General features: G+C 44.2%; 1 protein-coding gene and 1 non-coding gene across 2 annotated transcripts in view; one reads left to right on the top strand and one right to left on the bottom strand.

The window, feature by feature from the left end:
* The window catches only part of Cdin1 (CDAN1 interacting nuclease 1), a 236,807-nt gene extending 216,381 nt beyond the window's left edge, over positions 1-20,426 (top strand). Inside the window, exon 11 of the mRNA XM_050133926.1 lies at positions 20,303-20,426. Within this exon, the coding sequence (XP_049989883.1) occupies positions 20,303-20,339 (37 nt within the window). The 3' untranslated portion in view covers positions 20,340-20,426. The remainder of the gene's footprint in view (positions 1-20,302) is intronic.
* LOC126496873 (U6 spliceosomal RNA) lies at positions 4,046-4,152 on the bottom strand. Its single transcript, XR_007590476.1, has one exon. It is a non-coding gene; the product is annotated as a U6 spliceosomal RNA (small nuclear RNA).
* Positions 20,427-20,789: the final 363 nt, after the last annotated feature.

Genomic DNA, 20,789 nt, shown 5'->3' with positions numbered 1-20,789 from the left:
AAGTTCAACATGTAATTGAGGGCCAAACATGAAGCCAGCGACCATTAAACTAAAACGGCCATTAATTCTCCTAGAAACTGCTGTTGCTTAAAGGTATTGCTAGGAAAACTTGCACCGATGCTTGGGGGGGGGGGGCTTTGTTATTTTTCATATCCAACATAAATTCATTCACAAGTAATTTAGTATGTCTGGGTAGACTTCCTGGTTTTTTTCTTTTTTATTAAAATTCTTTCGGAAGGGTTTCAAAATCGAGTCAAAACCCTAACACTTTACAGGAAACCGTAGTTCTTTTTTGAGTTAACTGAAAGACGAACACGACTCGAGTGCACAGTCAGTATCTTAACAGTCAGATTACTTGCTGTTTGTTTAATGTAAGATCTGCAGTTAGATTATTATCTTCAGAAGGCAGAAATCACATCTGTTTGGTTGACTTCTCTATGCTCTGGGTCCTATCAAAATTCCTGGTACAGAGAGCTGTTCAGTGAGTGCTATATGACGAAATGATTGCTAAATTTATATTGAATGTGTCCTCATTTTCATCACACAAATAATTGGAGCTACTTCTCCCTATTTTTTCAGCTAGAAAATAAACATAGTCACAGGAGCATATATGTTGATATTAAAGAATTAATTACTTTAAACTTCTCCGAAAATCTCAGAACAAATTTATGAAGAAGAGTTTTTGAGACGTGCTCAATTTTAAGGGGAATTCCTTATCATTTTGTCACATTTGCGGAAAAGTAGCCCAAGATTTTATCCACCGAATCGCTAAATGAAGAGATCAGAAACTGTACTGTTCTTTTAAAGATAGACTTACCTTTCAATTCTATTTTTCAAAATAATTTCCCTTAGCATCCTATCAGGCACCCAAATCCAGGTTTTTCACACACAGATTTGGGGCTGTTTGGGGGTACTGTCAGGGTCCCTCAAACTGCCGCTTTTCATTGCTTCCTCTTGTAACATCTGGTTAATGGCAAAATGCTTCCAGGCCACGAAAGTGGTTGGCTGGCTCTAGGGAAAGTATCTCTGGTCCTATGTCTGTCGGATCTGACCTTTGAAGAGTTGCAATCCATAGTCTACTCAGTGGGTGTGTCCTTACTAGTCCTTAATTCAGCTGTTTCAGCATGGGAAAGCCAGAGGCTTCTATTTCCTCTTGTGCTGGAAACTTGTAGCACCGTTTCAAGGGCTCGCATGAACATCTGGAGAAATCTGACCCATAGTACAGGTACCAATGAGACCCGCCCATCTTATTCGGTATTCTTGATCTATTTCTAGATCATATAAGGCTATTCAAGACACAAATACTTACCTAGCACTTCTGAAAGCCTATCCCCCAGCATTGTGTAACCCATGGTGATGCATGCCTGTAAAGCCAGCGCTTAGGAGGCAGAGAAATTCAAAGTCATCCTTGGCTAAGAGTCTGAGGCCATCCTGCTATATTCCAATAAATAATTAACTGTTGTTGAACAATAAAACAGTGCAAGGAGTGGCCCCATGGAGGTGAGACCATTGTTTTCACGGAAAACTGAGTTGTTGACTAATTATATTCCTCTCGTTCACTTTGACATGATCCTTGAATGTGTCTTCCAATGGTCAAGGAGAAAAGCAGGAAAGAGGACAGGGTGGATGAAGGAGCTCACACAAAGGAAACACCTTTTCAGCCGGTTCCTTGTAATGTCTTAAGAGACTTGGAAAAAGGGAACCCACCTCATTACCAAGGATAAGAAGTCTGGCTCCTAAACTCAGAATTTTGGAATTCAACGGCACCAGAGGCTTCATTTGCCTGAAGAAACAAGTCAAGAGAGCTCATGTGACCTGTTCAAAGTCACGGGGCTTCTTGATGAAGGACAAAGCCAGCATCTTCCTCTCCTGACCTCTTGTGTTTTGTCTTCTACCGTATAATACTGTGTTTTTGTCGGTTTAGCACAACCTAGACTCACATGTCAAGAGGGAACTTCAGCTGAGGAACTGCCCAGATCAGACCGGCCTGTGACCACGTCTGTAAAGAGAGTGTCTTCACTGATGACTGTGGGCGGCACCATGTCTAGGCTGGTGAAGCTGCATGCAGTGTCTACTAAGACAGACAGCTGAGCATGGGCCGGAGCGTGAGCCAGTGAGCATCACTCCTCCACGGCTTTTGCTTCAGTTCCTGCTGGAGTTTCTGTCCTGACCTTCCTCAGGGATGGATGGTGAACCAGAATTACAAGCCGAAATAAAACCCCTTCCCCCTCACAAGTCGCTTTTGCCCATGGTGTTTACCACAGCAAAGCAAATGGCAACAGGGTCGTCACTTGCTCCGCAGAATTTCCAATAGCTTAAAGTATGTTTCTAATTCACTAACAAAAGGTCCTGTTTTATTTTTAGTAATCACTTTTGAACCTTACCGTGTAGGTCCTGCCCAGATACTGGAATTTCTATAGTAGATAAGAGCTGGGATTCTTTTTTTTTTTTTTTCATATCCACATTTATTTAGACCTTAGTATTCAAAACCTTTAGTGCTCCTCCGCTAACAGCGAGGTTCTTTACATTGGCCTCTGAAAACGGCATGGAAACAACGGAGACAGACTTCCTCTGGCCAACCTACAATTAATTGCTTCTTCCTTACACTGGGGTGGGGGATAAAAACCTCAGGTTGCATTTACCATGTTTTCTTACTCTAAAGATACGATGATATTTAAAATAACTGATCACCCCTAGGAAAGATCAACTCCCTAATCAACATAGAAAGTTTTAGAACTCTGGTCAGGAGAGCCCAGAGGCAAGCAGGCTCTGCAGCAGTCCGGAGTCCCTGCCTCCCTCCTTGCAGGCAGCCTACCTGCTAAAGGCTTCAGGCTTCCTCTGTAAACAGAAATAATACCTATCACGCACGCCTGTTGCGGGGATTAAATAAGATTAGTGTTTAATGCACCATAAATCACATCTGTTCTGAAACTGGCATCACAATAGCTGGGTTACATATTATATAACTATTAATAAATTACCGCTACATAGAAGGATCCATTTCAGGGCCTGGGGAGACAGCTCAGAGGGGAAAGTGCTCGCTGCTGGTACGTGAGGATCTGTGTTTGGAGCCACAGAGCTCACGCAAAAGCTGGTTCAGGTACCTGGGCTGTAACCACAGTACTGTGAGGAGAGGAAGGGTGGTGGCCCACACATCCTGGGACTCTAGCTGCCATGATGCACTGCGCGGTCAAGGAGAGACTCTGCTTCAAAAATGAAGACGGTGGGTGATAAAGCGAGACACCTGGTGTTGATCTATAGCCTCCACATGTGTACAAACAGGTGAGTGTACCATATACACATGTGCACAGACAGCCATGCACCACACACACACACACAGAGGAAGCATATTTCACAAACGATGCGCACCATTTAAAAGCTGTGTTTTCTGTGCTGGCTTAGCAGTCATTGTGGAGTGGAGAGCTTTGCCTTCTGCTTTCCCGAAGCCCGTCCGGAAGAACACCGTTTGCAGGGGGAGATCACCCTCTGAGAGAAGACACATGTTGGCTTGCCTGCTTGCTCAGACAGATGTCCAGTTTACATTCCTGTGCTCCTGAGGAGCGCAGAGCCAGCCAGCCTGTGTTTCTTTTGATAGTGACAGTAACCTTTGCCATAAATACAGCCTCGGCAGCCAGACGGGGCAGGAAGCAGCCGGTACTTACGCAGGTGATTGACAGCCCAAGGCCTGTGCACCACATGCACCCCTAAACATGCATGGGTTTGTCATCATAGAAAACCTTTTGGGGGGGGGAAGAGGGGGGGCTGAAACACCTTCTCAAGGCCATTGCTAATTCAATGAAACAAACGCATTGGTGCTACCTGAATTTAATTTTTAAGAAAAAAGAAAAACGGCAAAACTGAGGGAAGTTGGGGAAATTAGTGGCCTGCTCCTGGATTCTCTCTCTGATGATTGTGACATTATTTGGAATGTTTCGGGGTTTTTGTTTGTTTGAAGACACAACTTTCACTAGCATTCCACTCCCACACATAAACCTCATCAGACGACAGGCAAGCCAACGTTTTTGGATTTTTGTTTTGTGTTTTTTTTTTTAAGGAACATTTCACGAATTTGCGTGTCATCCTTGCACAGCGGCCATGCTAATCTTCTCTGTATCGTTCCAATTTTAGTATATGTGCTGCTGAAGGGAGCACTTTTTTTTCTTTTCTCCCCCCCCCCTCTCTCCCCCCACGACCCCCGACCGCGGCCCCCCTCCCCAAACTCNCCCCCCCCCCCCCCCCCCCCGCAGTTGAAGTAGCATCCGTGTTCCCCTCATAAAACTGTGTGGTGGCGGCAGGGTGTAAATTGGCTTCCCACTGGCTGCTGAAAACACTGGGACAAACCGTGAGTCTCAGAGAGGGTGGTGCCTTGCACCAGGACTTCAGGAGCACCGTCACTGAGCAGTCGGGAGCACGGTCCACTGAGTCAATCTGTACCTCTCCGGGTATGTGGGTGCTCTTCCATCCTCTTCAGAGAGCCTGCCAAATCCAGTCTCACATCATGTAGATTCCAAAGAGACTGGGTGATTTCGCTTTGTCCATTCTAGACTCTGAAAACTGAAAAATATTCCTGAAATATTAAAATGTATGTCCAGCAAGCCACAAAAATTCAATGGTAGGTTATGCAGACTGACCAGCAGTCAACATACAGAAGATGTCTCTCTGTTTTAGGGTTGTTGTATGCGTCCCAGAGAAGAGGAGTGCAAAAATACCAATGAGGGGGCCCACACACATACCTTGCTTCAGTCACAGGGTGACAAATTAGAGGAAAAGTTCTAGGTGGCTTCACTGAGGTCCCTTCCGTCCTGATGTCCCTTTCTCATGCAAATGTTTTGCAGACTGATAAGACCGCCATTTTCCCAGCAGTATCCAGGAGGCTGGAGCAGGAAGCTGGCAAATCAAGGCTAGCCTGAGCTACGCAGTAAGACCCTGTCTTAAACAGAGAAAAGTTTGAAATGGAGAAGGAAAGAAAAAAATTGTCTCTTTTTTACTTTTGCTCACACAAAGTGAAAGCTGAGCAGAACAGTCCTTGGGAATGACTTTGCAATGGGTCCATTTTGCACGGTAGATTGTATAGTATGGGAAGGAGTTAGGTTCGGTATTCAAATTTGAAGTTTTCAGATTCATTTACATTGGAACAAGTTTGGCCTGGTAATTGTTAAAACTGTCCTGAAATTCACTGATCTGATTATTTAATGGGTTGTATGTATTTAATTGTGTGTGTGTGTGTATGTGTGTGTGTACGCACATGCGCGTATGTGTGATGCTGGGAGCTATGCCCTGGGTCTGGTAGGTGGTTTAATAGTGAACTATATCTCCAGCTCTTTGACCTGGTGGTTAGCTAAGCCTCATTTAAGTTTTTGACATCACCAAAGTGTTCACTCCTTCCCTTATAAGCTTGTCTGTGTTTCTAGAAATATGGTGGGGATGGGACTTCTGGGTGCTGTAGGAAGCATAATTCCCCCTAGGCTGGCATTGAAGGCTCTCTAGAAACATCCTGATTGGCTCTCTTCTTCTAGGATGGTTCATGTAGCTTCCTAGAGGACCCATTATGTCAGGTACAGAACAGTAAAGAGGCCCTCAGGACAGGACCCTACAGAGGCAGTTGTCTGTTCCTGCCTGCCTAGAACAGAGAGGACACATGGCAGAGACAAGTTACACAAACTGCCCTCTCCAAGAGTTCTCTCGTTCTTTCTTCTCTCCCTCGGTCTCTCCCAACATCCCCTTTCTCTCCATCCTTTCTAACAGAATGTAGCATTATCCTGGAACTGGAAGATGTTTTACCATTTCATCGTCAGGAGGATGAGCCTAGTACTGAACCCTCAGCACCACTGCACAGGGGTGGGTGAACGCTTCCGCTGATGTCCCAGAAGGTTTTCTTCTCTGATGAAAGCAAGGCCCCCCTGTTCTATGATGCCCACCGTTTCAGTGTTAGGATGGGAAGGTGAGAGGTGCGGTAGCCATCTGTGACTCATGAGGAAAAATCGCCGGAAGTGCTAAGCCAGGTTAGTCTTGCAGTCCCTCACACCTGAGCAAAAAGCAAACCCATCTTTCCCCATGGCTATTCATAGGAATTCTGTTGCTTGCTCCCAGCTGCATTCCCCACTGAAGCAAACATCATGGGAATGACCTGAACAGGGTCCCTGAGAATCTCAATCTGTTCCACGAGAGATATGTGGTCAAAATTTCTAGCCAATTTACTGACTTATCAGACGTGTCTAGAGACACTGACCCTTGACTTAAATTCTTCGAGTACTAAGAAGGAAGCTAATTCTCTTTCAAGAAAAGAAAAACCCTGTAATTTATTAAGTAGCAACCCAGCATTCTTTGATGGTCGGTCAAGGGCCTAAAGCTTCCAGGAATATCATTAACTGTGATGCGGGGTGGGAGAGATGGCTCCGTGGTTCTACGTACTGGCTGCTCTTGCAGATGGTCTAGGTTTGATTCCAAGCACCAACATGGTGGCTCCCAGTCATATGTAACCCCCTTTCTGACGGATCCAATGCTCTCTTCTGACCTCCATAGGCACTTCACTCGGGTGGTACACAGACACATAGGAAGTAAAAAGCACCATACACATAAAATAAAATTAAAAATAATATGCAGCCGGGCGGTGGTGGCACATGCCTTTAATCCCAGCACTCAAGAGGCAGAGGCAGGCGGATCTCTGGGAGTTCGAGGCCAGCCTGGTCTAGAAGAGCTAGTTCCAGGACAGGAACCAAAGCCTCGGAGAAACCCTGTCTCGAAAATAAAAAAAAAAAAAAAAAATTTGTTGGAGAGTAAATTGTCTCGCTAGAGATCTGTGGAAACACATCTCAGTGACAGAGTGTCATTTTGGGTCATCGTTTCTTTTATTCTCCTCCCATCGCCACTTCCATAAGAGAACAGTATTTTCACTGAACTATATGACTGAATATGCAGTCTATTTTCTTTATTTCTAATTTTGATAGTGCATTTTAAATATTACCTTAGTGAGGACTGAGCCAACTGGGATAGGTCAATAATATACCTCTAACTCAAACAGGCAGGATCATCTGTGACAGAGGAGACAAAGCCCAATCCTGGAGTCTAGGAACTTCAGCCCAGACCCTGGAATGCACTGGGAATCTCAGCCCAGACACAGGGTTCCACCTACAGATCCAGCCTTCACAGGTTCCTCCAAGTTTAGCAATTTTCTTTGCTTCCTTAGGACCCAAATGTTCTCCGGTAACTATGGAGATAGTTAGTACCACCCGAGTTTAGTTTGCAAAGATTGAAACATTTGATGCGTCTAAAGCGCTGATGACAGGACCAAATGCAGGCATCCTTGATAAACATAGCTGCCACTTGTACCTCTTTTCCAAATAGAGTCATGGGGACTCATAGATGTTAAGCAATTTGTCTAGTAAGATATTAGACAAGTCAGTTCACTACTTGGGAGGCAGAGACAGGAGGATCTCTGAGTTCTGAGTTCTAGGCCAGCCTGATCTAAAGAGCAAATCCAGAAAAGTCAGGGGTACATAGAGAAACTGTGTATTGAAGAACAGAGAGAGAGAGAGAGAAAGAGAGAGAGAGAGAGAGAGAGAGAGAGAGAGAAGAAAGAAAAGAAAAGAAAAAAAGACAACTTGGTGGCGTTACAGAGTCTGACTGGGTTCTGAAATGATGTTCAGCACATTATAAGCAAATGATATTTGCTATTATTTCAATTTCCTCTACCATGTGAGAGCTTACGGTATTCTCGTTGCCCCCTCCTTTCTCAACATTTGCCACCACCCCACATCTCCTTTCTTTGGTTCAAGGGTCTGCTATTCCCAGGATGAGTGGCCGTGTGCTTTCCTGGGAGAAGAGAGAAAACCCTAGTCTCAGTCGCAACAGTCACCCCACAGACATTCTGAGCTAGCCAATCCCCTTCTTTCCCTACCAGCGACTGGTATGTCGTGCGCATGTCATGCCACTGACACCAGAGAAAATTGAGAGAACATCCGCGACGAGTGGGGAGAGCTTCTGGAAGAAGTTTTCCTTGCTGATCACGAAGGACACAAAGTCCGTTTTCTCCTGGTTGCGGTTGCATCTGGAAAATGTACGAATTGCTGTGCCATCTGGCTACCAGGAGCAGGGGCGACAGCAGAGGAGCCAGCGCTGGCTCAGAGGATTTGAAGGCATTCAAAAGGAATAGCCCGGGCCTCTTATGACATCACTGAGTCCCTGAATCAACCCCCTGAACTCCTTGGCTTCCACACTTCCCACTTCTCAGATAATAAATCCTCTTCACTCTGGAAGGCAGTTGGGTCTGAGTTTTCTGTTATTGGGAGCCAAGAAATACTCTAGCTGATACATCTAGTTATAGAAGATACGTTGCCTCCCACCAGGGTGCAAGCTGAGCTAAATAAGATCCCAGAAAATGAAAGCAGGCTTCCCACTTTTGTTTTCTTACATTATAATGAACCTATGCATTTTACTGATGAAAAACAGTCTAAAAATGGTGGTTAAGAGAAATTGGGTGTATGCTAAATGAGAAATTGTACTATTTCCATGAGTTCTCTGTAAGTCTGAAACTATTAGAAAATTAAAATTTCCTTACATAATAGGGGTTTTAAATGACAGTACACAGAACTAAGAACATGGGAGTTTTAAATGTGCAATTCATTTACATAGTAATATTTTACATGTGAACAAAAAATGAGACAAATCCCTGGCAGAGTTGCTTCAGAGCCGCCCAGCCCCACGAGAGCTCAGGCACGTACTAAAGCCACGAAGGGGAGCAGGAATCACGATGTCCCTTGGGCAGCAAGAAAAAGAGCCATGTAAGAGAGGTGCGGTGACCTGCGGGAGGTCGTGCTCTAATTAGTGGCAAAACCAAGCATAGCCCTGACCTCACATGGAGGCAGCTTGACTTGTTCCTTTCTACCCCCTCCGGACAGGGCAGGCCACATTTGCAAAGACTCCTGGAGAAAGGAATTTTCAGTGTGGTGGAAACCCGCCAGTCTGGTCCCATTCAAATATCTGAGGGGAAGAGTTTGATTTTTTTTAATTAAAAAAAAAACTGGAAAATCAATTTATTGAACAAATAATTATTGATACTCTAAAGATCCACAAACACCAGTGGTAACCAAGGGCAACCTGTAGTACCCTTCATTTCAATGCAAAGTGGAGGTCCTTTCCACACACTGATTATTCTTTTGAAAAACTAGTCTCATGTATTAGAATAACTTTATAACCAATGTGCAAAAGTTATCTCTGCTGATTTTCAGAGTTGCTTATATGTGAAATATTCTTGTTGTGAAAAGAGATCAGTTTGCATTTCTGCACATAAATTCCATGATACGATGAGTATTCTACCTGAGGGGTATGTCTGCAAGCCCAAAGGACAGGTGTCATACTTGAACGCAAAGACTGAGGCAGGAGGATTGCAGCGTCAGAGTCAGGCTGAGCTTACGTGACACTCTTTGAAGAATATGGAAGTCAGATTTTTGTCGCCGCTTGGCTTAATGTCTTCCAGAGGTGCACTTGGGCTCAGAACGGGCTCTGTGTGCATGCCTGGCCAGGCTCTCAGCTTCTGTCCCTCCCTCTCATCCCTATTCATACCCCACCACAAACCACATTGTCAGTTTCAGCCAGGACAGAGTGTGCCTGTCTTCAGCCTTTCCCCTCCACTTTCCCGGACCTGTGACGTCCATCCAGAGATTTAACACAGATGCTTTCCTCTCTTTACGAAGTGGGATTCATAGGGACAGGAAATGCAATGGAGTTTCCCAAAGCCTAGCGGAAGAGGTGTTGCTGTCCACTGGGTTCAGAGTTTTAGTTGGGATGAGAAGAATTCCAGAGCCGGATGAAGATGGAAATGGCACAGCGATGTAGATGTGGACAATGTCGCTGGCCTCTGCTCTTGACAATGGGCAGAATGGTAGAGTTTATGATGTAAGTGATGTGGGAGTGTCATATATCAATCTGTTGATTTCATTGGTTAAGATATAATAAACCAACTGCTTGGCCTCAGCTTGGAACATAGATGGGAGGAGTAAACAGAATAGAATTCTGGGCGGAAGAGGAAGTGAGGTCAGACTCTGCTCTGCTCCCGGAGAGACCCGACAGCTCTGCTGGAGCAGAGATGCCATGCTCAGCTCTCCCAGGCAGCTGCAACCCACGATGGACTTAGGCTAGAATCTTCCCGGTAAGCGCACCTTGGGGTGCTTACACAGATGATTAGAAATGGGCTAAATTAATATGTGAGAATTAGCCTAGAAGAGGCTAGATAGAAATGGGTCAAGCAGTTAAATGAATACAGTTTGTGTGTTGTTATTTCGGGCATGAGCTAGCCAAGCGGCCGGGGTGTTGGGGACGCAACCCCGCCGCCGCTCCTTATTTCAACATGTAAGTTTATTTTACAAAACAAAACGGAAAGGGCAAAGAGCTTTTCCTGCTAAGAAACACTAGCACCTTGGAGTATGTGAGTAGTAGATGTGTGGAAGACCTATCCTAGAGGCAGAACGGGAGGTTTATATATAATCGGGGAGACAAGAAAGAAGAAAGGAAGGTGAAAACAAGATTTAAGGGTGACTTCAAGGGTGGGGGAGATGGCTCAGTAGTTAAGAGCACTGGCTGCTCTTCCAGAGGACTAGGGTTCAACTCCCAGCCCACAACTGTATGTGACTCCACTCTCATGGGATCTGATACCCTCTTGTGGTTTCTGTGGACAGCAGGCACACATGGGACACATGTCACACACAGACAAGCATGTAGATGAAACAGGAGTGATTTTGAAAACTTTATTTTAGCAAGGTGTTAGGTGGTGGTATCATTCACAGAATGAAGACTAGTGATCACAGGAAAGAATAGGTAGACATCTGGGATCTGTGTGGACATGAATATGAGGTATATTAAAAGCCAGAGCCTTGCATGGGTGTCCAACCACAGTCAACTATCGAGGCTGCGTATCCGAAGGAAGGCAGCCCAAGGGAACTGAATCTGAAAATTCCTAAACATACAAAGTCAATGAAGACAGCCTTGGGGAAGGAAAATAGCCTTGGGAATCAGACACAGCTTGGAAGTTTGGATCACATCTTATAATATAAGAAAGCAGACTATCTATGTGCACAAAACATTTAATCTCCCTTTTATAAGCAAGAGAAAGCTGAGCTAAAAGCAGGGGAAAATAGAGTCTTCATGAAGACCGTCCTGAAGAATTCACTGCCTCTCCAACCCTGGCGAGTGGATGTGTGCAAGGGTTCATGGGCTCTACTACCTCTCCCACCTCTTTGGGATTTGATTTTTTTTTTTTAAATTACTGTTCTACTTACGTTAAACTTTCCAACAGCCCCCCCCCCCCCCAATGCAGGACACATAGAGCAGGTTATCTGTCACCTCTGCAATTGGTGTAGCACTGTGCACCTCAAAAGAGCCTTCAACATGTGTGACCGGTGAGGGTGTAGTAGTTTGAATGAGAATGGCCTTCGTGGGATCAAGTGCGTGGTCCCCCATTGGTGGTGCGTGTTCTGGAAGTTCATGAGGTGCAGGCTTGCTGGGGGAACTATGTCACGGGGACAGGCTTTGAGAGCAGATAGGCTTGTAGTAGGCTTTAGCAGGCAAAAACCTTGCCTACCCCTACTTCCAGTTTGTTTTCTCTGTTTTGTACTCTCGTTTGAAGACATGCGTTCCAGCTCTCGGCTTTCTGCTCTGGCCACCGTGCCTGCTGATTACTGCCACGCCTGCTGGCTGTACTGGACCCTTATTCTATTCCAACTGTAAACCCAAATAAACCCTTTTTCCAAAGAGTTGTTTTAGTCACGGTGTTTTATCACAGCAGGGGAAAAGCGACTGAAAGAGGAGGCCCACAAGATTGCTCCAGGTCAGGGAATTCCTTGTTCTGAGGGAAATGGTCAGACAAAACGTGGGCTCCCACTCTTTGACTGTTTCAGGAGCGGCATCTGCCTCTTGCCTACACTGCCTAGAAATAAGAAAGCAGTATATATTATTCTAAGGAAAGGGCAAGTTCGAAGGGCAAATGTCACTTCTTTACTGGAAACTAAAGACGTGTGGCATAATAGGACCTTGAAAGGTTACGCATAAGTTGAGGCTTTATTTAATTAAGAAAGATATTCCTGATTATTATAAAGTCCTGGGTGATAAAATTCCTGTCAGTCAATGCACTTTGGGCCTCCTTGTCAAGGGAAACTCAGAAAAGGTCAGCAGGCCTCGTCACTCACTCTCATTCACTCAAAAAGCCGTCATGAGCACCTGTTGTGTAGGTACCCCCTGCTAAGACGCACCCTGTGGTCTCAAGTGCTCTGCCGGAACTTACAGGGCCTCTGTGCCTCTGGAGCTACACAGGCCAGAAACAAGCCTCCCTGCAAACCAAAATGGATCGAGCCGGCAATCTTTTCAGTACAGCAAGGTTAAGAATGGATTTGTAGGTAAAGACTGCATTATTTGGTACCTGGAAGTTTTCTCCCAGCATGAGGATGATGGTGAGGCCATATGTCACAAGGGCATTGAAATGTCTAGAGAAGGAAGTGGCCTTTTGGTGATGGGAGCAGAATGTGGAGAGCAGGCACTGGAGGTTCGGCACTGGGCAGGGCGTGGAGAGAGCACCAGGGTAATGGGAACACTAGCCATGTGCCAGTCTCTGCTTCAGGAACGACACAGTGGCCTGGCAACTTCATGGCAGTTCATCAAGGCAAGTTTATTCTCGTCTTCCTCTTACACCCTCCAAGAGAAATTATTTTAGGATTTTATGTTCAATTAGTTCTATGTCTTATGTGTATCAGTACATTTCTTTCTTTTTCTTTCTTCTTCTCTCTCTCTCTCTTTTTCCCTTTCTTTCTTTCTTTCTTTCGGTAATCCGAGCTGTCCTGGAACTCACTTTGTAGACCAGGCTGGCCTCAAACTCACCGCAGAGATCCGCCTGTCTCTTCCTCCCGAGTGCTGGGATTAAAGGCGTGCACAACCTGGCTAAGATATTTCTTATTACAAGTTGGAGACTCACTTATATTTCCCTTTAACTGTAAGAAACAAATATACCGGGTCTGCTCTACTCCCCCCAGTCATGCCTTTTACACGGATGCTGGAGGTTTACATGTGTGTCCTACTTACATATCAAGTACTCTTACACACTGAGCCATTTCCCTATGTCCCCGTTTTAAAGCTGTGGTGACCTGAGTGTGAAACGTCCTCTATAGGCTCAGGCTTTTGAAAACTTGGTCCTCAGTTGGTGGCCTTGTTTTGGGGAGGAGCAGCCTTGCTGGAGAAAGTATGTCACTTGGACAGGCTTTGAGAGTTTATATCCTCACCCCACTTCCATTTCTGGACCTGCTTCAGGTTTGCAGATGAGATCCTGCCTCGCTTGCCACAGTGGACTGACTCTTCCTCAGAAACATGGCTCAAAATAAACTCATGGGCTTTGTTGTTGCCGTTGTTGCTTTGTTGTGGTTTTTTGTTTATTTTGGTTTTTGTTTTGATCACAGCAACGAAAAGGTAACTAAGGCAAAGGTGTAGCCCAGACTAGTCTCAAACTTAGAATTCTTTTGCCTCTTGAGCATATCCTACCAGGTTCTCGGTCACAATCTGCTGTTGGTTGATTTTGGAATTCTCCAGGCATGGATGGAGAAAAATGGTTGCAGTTTCATTTTCACCACGAGACATATTTCCTATGAATCAAGGAAGCATTTTATGCCTGACCTATGGACCCAGAGATCCAATTGCTATGTACCCACCCTCCCCCCACCCCCAGGCTACTCTCCCCACCCTCCCCACCCCTGCAAAGAGCCTGGAATTGTCACCACTCTCTTGTGCTAAGAACCCTCAGACAAATAACAGCAAAAGTTGGTGATATTCTCATACACTCAGAGGAAAACCTGAGTAGGAGGTCTCTAGGCTGCAGCCGCCAAAACAAAGCCACTGTCTCTGTGGATGTGTGAGTTTCCAATAAGAGCTGTCACGTGCTCGTTACTGCAAAAGAAATGCCTTTTAGCTGCTTTCTTGCTCCTGATTAAGAAGAAAGCAAAACTGCAGCACAATTCTTAAACAAATTTTAAATGGTATCGTCATTGTTAATGCTTTTATTTTTTTTTTACAGTTTAGTTCATCACTGCAGGCAAATCAGTTTTTCATTCATAAATTCTCTGATTGTCAAAACAATGTACATGATCATTTATCATAATGTAATGTATCTTGGAGAGCAATCATAACAGAAAGAAGACTCTCTCACATAGAGGACAGCCTATTTTGATATATTTTAAAGGCAAACCTTGGTTGGCTAGTCACTAATTTGTTGCTATGAGCAACATGTTATTTTATTTTAGAAACCTTCAAGGTTCTATTTACTCTGCGGTGTTTTTGTCTAAACTCCTAAGCTGCTTCTCGTCTCTCGCTCTCCCTATCTCTCTCCTCTTTGATATTTGAAGTTTTCCACTGAGGACATTTTAAGCATTTTTTTTTTCAAATAAACTTTTCTTTACTTTGAATTTTTAAATGACTCATAATATTCACAAATCATAGCAGAATACATAGATTATAAGAGACAGAATGCCTACTGGTAAACATGACGTGTACTCTGGCTGACTTACCATGAGAGAGGGTAGTTAAGGGTGGGGTCTCAGATTCAAAGGCCATTGTGAAAAAACCCGACAGAGTGGATGACTGAAACTCACACAGCTTTATTGGCTAGCAGGCTCTAGGAGCCAGGAAGTCAAAAACCAAGATGGTAACAAAGTGTTCTTCAAAGGCAGTAGGCAGGGATCTTCAAATACCTCCTCCAGATTCCGATTCCTGGAGGTCCTTGACCTTGTGTGGTTTGCTGACTTCTCCACAACCTTCTCCCTATATACCCAGGTGCCTCTTCTGTCCTTATACACTCCAGGAATATTAATCCAACGTTACTTTTAAAAAATAAATTATTTAATTTTATTTCATGTGCATTAGTGTGAAGCTGTCACTTAGAACCCCTGGAGCAGGAGTTACAGACAGTTGTGAACTGCCATGTGGGTTCTGGGAATAGAACCTGGGTCCTCTGGAAAACCAGCCAGTGCTCTTAGCCACTGAGCCATCTGTCTAACCCTAATTCAATATTAACTTCACTTGATATATGTCACCTGTGAAGACACTGCCCCACAGGGAATCTTTGCCTTTCTCACCAAGAGCAGCATAGAGCATAGACTCAGTCAGTCCCAGAGTGCAGGCTCCTGTGGTTTCTGCTCAGCATGGGAGGCCAATAGAGGGCCAGCCTGTCGGTCACTGAGCCAAACCACCATCCACATGGTCAACTTTGCACAGTGCTAGGGCAGGGAAAGGGAAGGATGTCTCTGCCAGGAGACCCCGAGGGGAGCCCCCAGCAAAGAAAAGGGCATTTCCCCTATCTAAAGGAACCAGTTAGACAAGGAGAGTGGAGCTGGTGCTGCCAAAAAATGAAAGAATTCTACATTTCTATTTTTGCAACTATTTACAAATCATGTGTGACAACCTCTCCCCCGCTCCCGCCCCCCCCCAAAAAAAAGAGAAAAAGAAAGAAAAACGAAAAAGAAAAGAAAAGAATCGAGGGACTTCACCGCAGCTTGCGCACATGCAAAGCAAAACCACCTGACTGTAGGGTAAGGCAAGCCACGCCTCTAATCACAGCGCTTGGCAGGGCCGAGGCAGCCAGATCTCTATGAGTTTAAGACCAGCCTACAGAGCTAGTACCAAGACAATCAGGGCTACTCAGAGAAACGGTGTCTCATAAAAAGGAGAAAAAAAAGACAAAGAAGCTGATGTGTTAATTCTAAAATTCACAAGGAGATACAAAGGATCAAGGGTTTTCAGAACAATGTTGGAAATGAGAACGCGGAGACTAATCTCGCGATTTAAAGACAGTGTAGGAACTCCAGTAGGCACAGTGGGATGCTGGCCAGCAGTAAGCAAACTACCCATGGAGTCAACTGACCCTTGACAGACGCTGAAGTAACCTCAAGGCAGAAAATATGGTGTCGGAATAATATGTATTAGACAGAGATCCCTAACTCCCCCACCCCCTCACCACACACACACACACACACACACACACACACACACGCACGCACGCACGCACACACACACACACACACAAACACCCCTTGTGTGAAAGCTAACTCAGAAAGGATGGGATCTAAACACGAAAGATAAATCATAAAATGTCTTTTTAAGTCAAAGTGAAAACTGTTTGATCTTGGGAAGATGTCTTCGGTATCTTTCGAAACAAAAAGCATATGTCCTAAGATGATAAATTGGACATCATCAAAATTTAACTTCCTGCTCCTTGAAAGACACGTTAAGAAAATGAAAAAGGAAGTCGTCGTCTAGGAGAAAATGTGGCAAACATATCTGACAAAGACCTATGTGCAGGGATTATTTTTAAATTCCTGTAACTCAATTATAAGAAGGCAAGGCATCTAATCTTAGAAACTAAGCAAAAGCTGTAGAAACTCCACAAAAGGAAAATTGTATGAAATATTATTAGGCCTGAGGAATATGCAAATTAAACCCACCATTAGCATCGCTAACATTTGAAAAGTCTGGTAATACAAAGGTTTGGTCTGAATTCTGAATACAGGACAAGGAGAATTCTCATAGATTGCTGATAGGAAAGTAAAAACTCGCATAATCCTTTCGATAGAGTTTAGCAACTTCTTAAAATGTTAAATATACATTTATTCTGCTACTCAGAGATCCTACCTTTGGGTATTTACCTAAGAGAATAGAAACCGGTGTCACACGTATGTGATGCATTTGTAAAGGAACTTTTCATAGCGAAAACCTGGAAGCAGTTCAAATGTTCCACATCAGATGAATAGAGAAACACCGTGGTGCCCGGGGGTTGGTGGTGGTGCACACCTTCAATCCCAGCACTTGGGAAGCAGAGGTGGGTGGATCTCTGTGAGTTCAAGGCCAGCCTGGTCTACAGAGCGAGTTCCAGGACAGCTAGGACTACACAGAAAAAACCCTGTCTTGAGAAGGGGGCAGGAGAGAGACATTGTGACATATCCATAAAATAGAACGCTATTTAGCATTATAAAAGAACATTCTGTTGGTAATTCCACATTGCGAGTAAATCTCCGCAATGAAATGCTTAGTGAAAACCCCCAACATCCAATTCAATAAGACACTAAAAAGGTCTACCTAGCGTTTGAGGAAAGGGCCCTAGCAATGGTTACCCGAGCCTTGCAGGGGTAGGGAAACTGGGGATGAAGGCTATAGAAGCATGATGAAAATACTTTGCTTTGATTGTACTGGTGATAATAAAAAAATAGAGATTGATAGATAGACCATGATTAACTAGACAACACTCTTAAAATGGATTCATTTTAATTGTGTGTGAACGAATGCATTTCAGGAGTGTTGTTCTATTAATTAGAATCAATACATACCATGCAATCACTCTCTGTAATTAACTGTGTGTAAAGGACACTTCCTTCAAGTTGATGTTTTCCCAACACTGTTAATTCATGGCAATACTCCCATGCAAGGAAGGAAGAGGTCGCTCCTTCAGTTCCTTGTGGAACCTATCTCTTAGGCCAGTGTGCTACTGGCCAATGTGACTTCTACATTTGAAATACTTTTAAGAATATCGCTTTTTACCCTAGCTAGCTCAAAAGGAGAATCATCACGCAGATAGCGTAAGCAAGTTACTCAAACAACTTACCTGGACCCAAACGTCATGCAATCCAGTGAACAACTGTCCAGCTAGCACCTCCATTCGGAAGCCAGGGAGCTTCCCCTAGACTTTGGCGTTTCCACTATCAATTACAGTTTTACTTACTTATCTACCGCACAGAAAGAAAACAAAAAATAAACAAATGAGAAAAAAAGAAAAAGAAAAAGCAGAACAGACGATAAAGGACTTGGAGTCAGAGAAGAGAAATCAGCTTTCTCTCTTCTCGCAGTTCCATGACTCACGTCCTTCTGCCGCCCCCCATCCCATCCTTTCTCATCACCTGACGCCTCATGCACTCTCACGTGAGGCCCTCAACCTATGTAAAAGCGTGTAAGTCAAGGCGGCGTGCTATAGGATTTATAAAAGAGACCAATAGGCGATTATTGAAATCTCTGATGCAAATGTTATGTAGAAACTGTATTAGATTTAACACAGATTACAGCGGACTTTGTATTTGTCATTAAGTGGTAACACTTATTAACAACACTACACTAAGGTGAGTTTTGAGGCATGCTATGTCCAAGGGTTCACTACATACAGTAGCACAAACGAAGTGCCTTAAAGCAACAGTACGATGCTCTCTCAGTTCTGAAAGGGGGTTTTGGCAGGGCCCTGCCCCCCACTAAAAGTTTCAGGAAATATTTTCTCCTGAATCCTGGTAGCTACAGTTTTTGGATTTCCTTGCTTTGAAACAGCCTCACTGTAACCTCTGCCTTTGTTCTCGTGACCTCCATCCTGCCTGAGTCCAACTTCACCTGGCCATCACCTCTTAACGACATCACTCACACAGAAGTAGGGCCTGCCCTCTTTCACCGTGACCTCATCTTAACTAATTGTATCTGTGATGACTCTTTCCAGATCAGGTGGGGTAGCAGGGATGAGGACATCAGCGTCTCTTTTCAAAGGAATTGGTGATACAATTTAAACCATGGCAGAGGTAAACAATGTTGAACCCACGCCTTATTTTATAGTACAAGAGAATCCAAGGCCAACCCTTACTGAACAAAAGGAGGGTTATGAATCCATGTCTCCATTAGTTTAGTCAGCCATTTCTCTGTTCATTAATTTACAGAATACCTGTGTGTTCTAACCTGGACAATTAGGCTCCAAAGATGAAATTGTTGTTGTTGTTTTCTTTTTTTTTTTTTTAAAAAATCTGGTTAGCTCTTTTCTGTAAGGTTCTGCCATCTGCAGGGTTTTTTTTTATTTATTTATTGTATATATAGTGTTCTGGGCACCAGATCTCATTACAGATGGGTGGGAGCCATCATGTGCTTTCTGGGAATTGAACTCAGGACCTTCGGAACAGTAGTTAGTGCTCTTAACCTCTGAGCCATCTCTCCAGCCCTGTTGTTGTTGTTTTCAAGACAAGGTTTCTCTGTAGCTTTAGGTGCCTGTCCTGGAACTCGCTCTTGTAGACCAGGCTGGCCTCAAACTCACAGAGATCCACCTGCCTCTGCCTCCCCAGTGCTGGGATTAATAGCGTGCACTACCACCGCCCGGCTCCAAAGATGAATTTTTAAAAAGCCAGCTGCTGTAGAACTTGGCCTCAAAAAAGGAAGAGAAGTAGCAAACACTAAAACACCCCCTGGCCATCATACAAATGTTTTCAAAGTTCAAAGGTGGCAGAGAAGAAAAAGCAAAGATGTCCAACTATTTCTAGAAGGTAGAGGTGGCATTCAAGATAGGGCCTCCAGAAGGGGCACTGTCTCTGGAGAAAAGACAGGGTTAGAATAGACAACTTGACTGAAGACCTGAAGGTCTAAGAGGGAAACCAGAACTGGGGGAAAGAGATCTCGACAATTACTTCACAGCATGAAGTACGGAGAAGAGTAGGGAAATGCCATGTAAAGATTCAGAGTCTTCACTTAAGCTTCTCTTTCGTGCACACAAATAGGTTTCAGTCTGCTTTACAGGAACAGAGACTCTATATTGTGTTGAAATTGGAGCGGTGGGGCTGCATCCCCAGCACCCCAGCCGCCTGCTAGCTTATGCCCGAAATAACAATACACAAACTGTATTCATTTAAAGATTGCTTGACCCATTTCTATCTAGCCTCCTCTAGGCTAATTCTCACATATTAATTTAGCCCATTTCTAATAATGTGGGTAAGCACCCCAAAGTGCGCTTACCAGGAAGATTCTAGCCTACGTCCATCCTGGGTCGGAGTTGCCTGGGAGAGCAGAGCCTGGCGTCTCTGCTCCAGAGAGCAGAGCTGTCGAGTCTGTCTGAGGAGTCTTACCTCACTTCCTCTTCCTCCTGTTTACTCCTCCCACCTATGTTTTAACCTATCAGGGCAAGCAGTTTCTTTATTTAATTAACCAATGAAATCAACAGATTGATATATGACACTCCCACATCAATATTGAACTGGAAATTAAATGATTGATAAAACGGTACAGACGACTAAGTAGGCGCCGAGGTCTCAGCTAAGACTCAAAGTGAAGCTGTGTGCTTTGGTCACTTGATATAACACATATTTGGCTGGAAGACCCCCCCCCTTCTAGCTCCCCCAACACTTTTTATCTTTATCTGTTTTTTAAAGTTGTACATGTATGTGTGTGTGTGTGCGTGTGTAAGTGGGGCTGCACACTCCTGTTCACACATGCAGAGGGCAGAGGACAATGACAGGTGTCCTGCTTTATTACTCTTCCTTATTCTTTTCAGACAGGGTACCACTAACCTTCAGCCTCCACTAAGCTAAACTCAATGCTGGGAGAAAGAAGGAGGAGTCACCAGACACCATGTAGCCGCCAGAGGAAAGACACAAGCTGCCTGCTGAACCTTGCCAGTAAGCCATAGCCACGTGGCAATACACAGATTAAGAGAAATGGGTTAATTTAAGATGTGAGCTAGTCAGAAATACACTTAAGCTATTGGTCAAACAGTATTTCAAATAATACGGTTTCTGTGTGATTATTTCGGGAGTCTGGGCTGCCGGGAAACGCACAAGTGGCCTCCCTATAACATCCCCCTTTCCTATCCCTTCCACCAATAAAAAATTCTTCAGGTGTGAGCTCTATCACAGGATGACTTTCTCCTGTGTGCCTGCAGTATTTTTTTTTAAATTATAACAGTTAGTATATAGAATAATGGGTTTTATTATGAAATTTTCATTTGTATATATTTTGTAGTTTGCTCATTTTTTTTACAC

Source organism: Alexandromys fortis, unplaced genomic scaffold (assembly GCF_014885135.2).
Source record: "Alexandromys fortis isolate MF-2015 unplaced genomic scaffold, M_Fortis_MF-2015_v1.1 scaffold_6, whole genome shotgun sequence".
Taxonomy (NCBI): Eukaryota; Metazoa; Chordata; class Mammalia; order Rodentia; family Cricetidae; genus Alexandromys; species Alexandromys fortis.
This window is presented reverse-complemented; position numbering and strand designations above follow the sequence as displayed.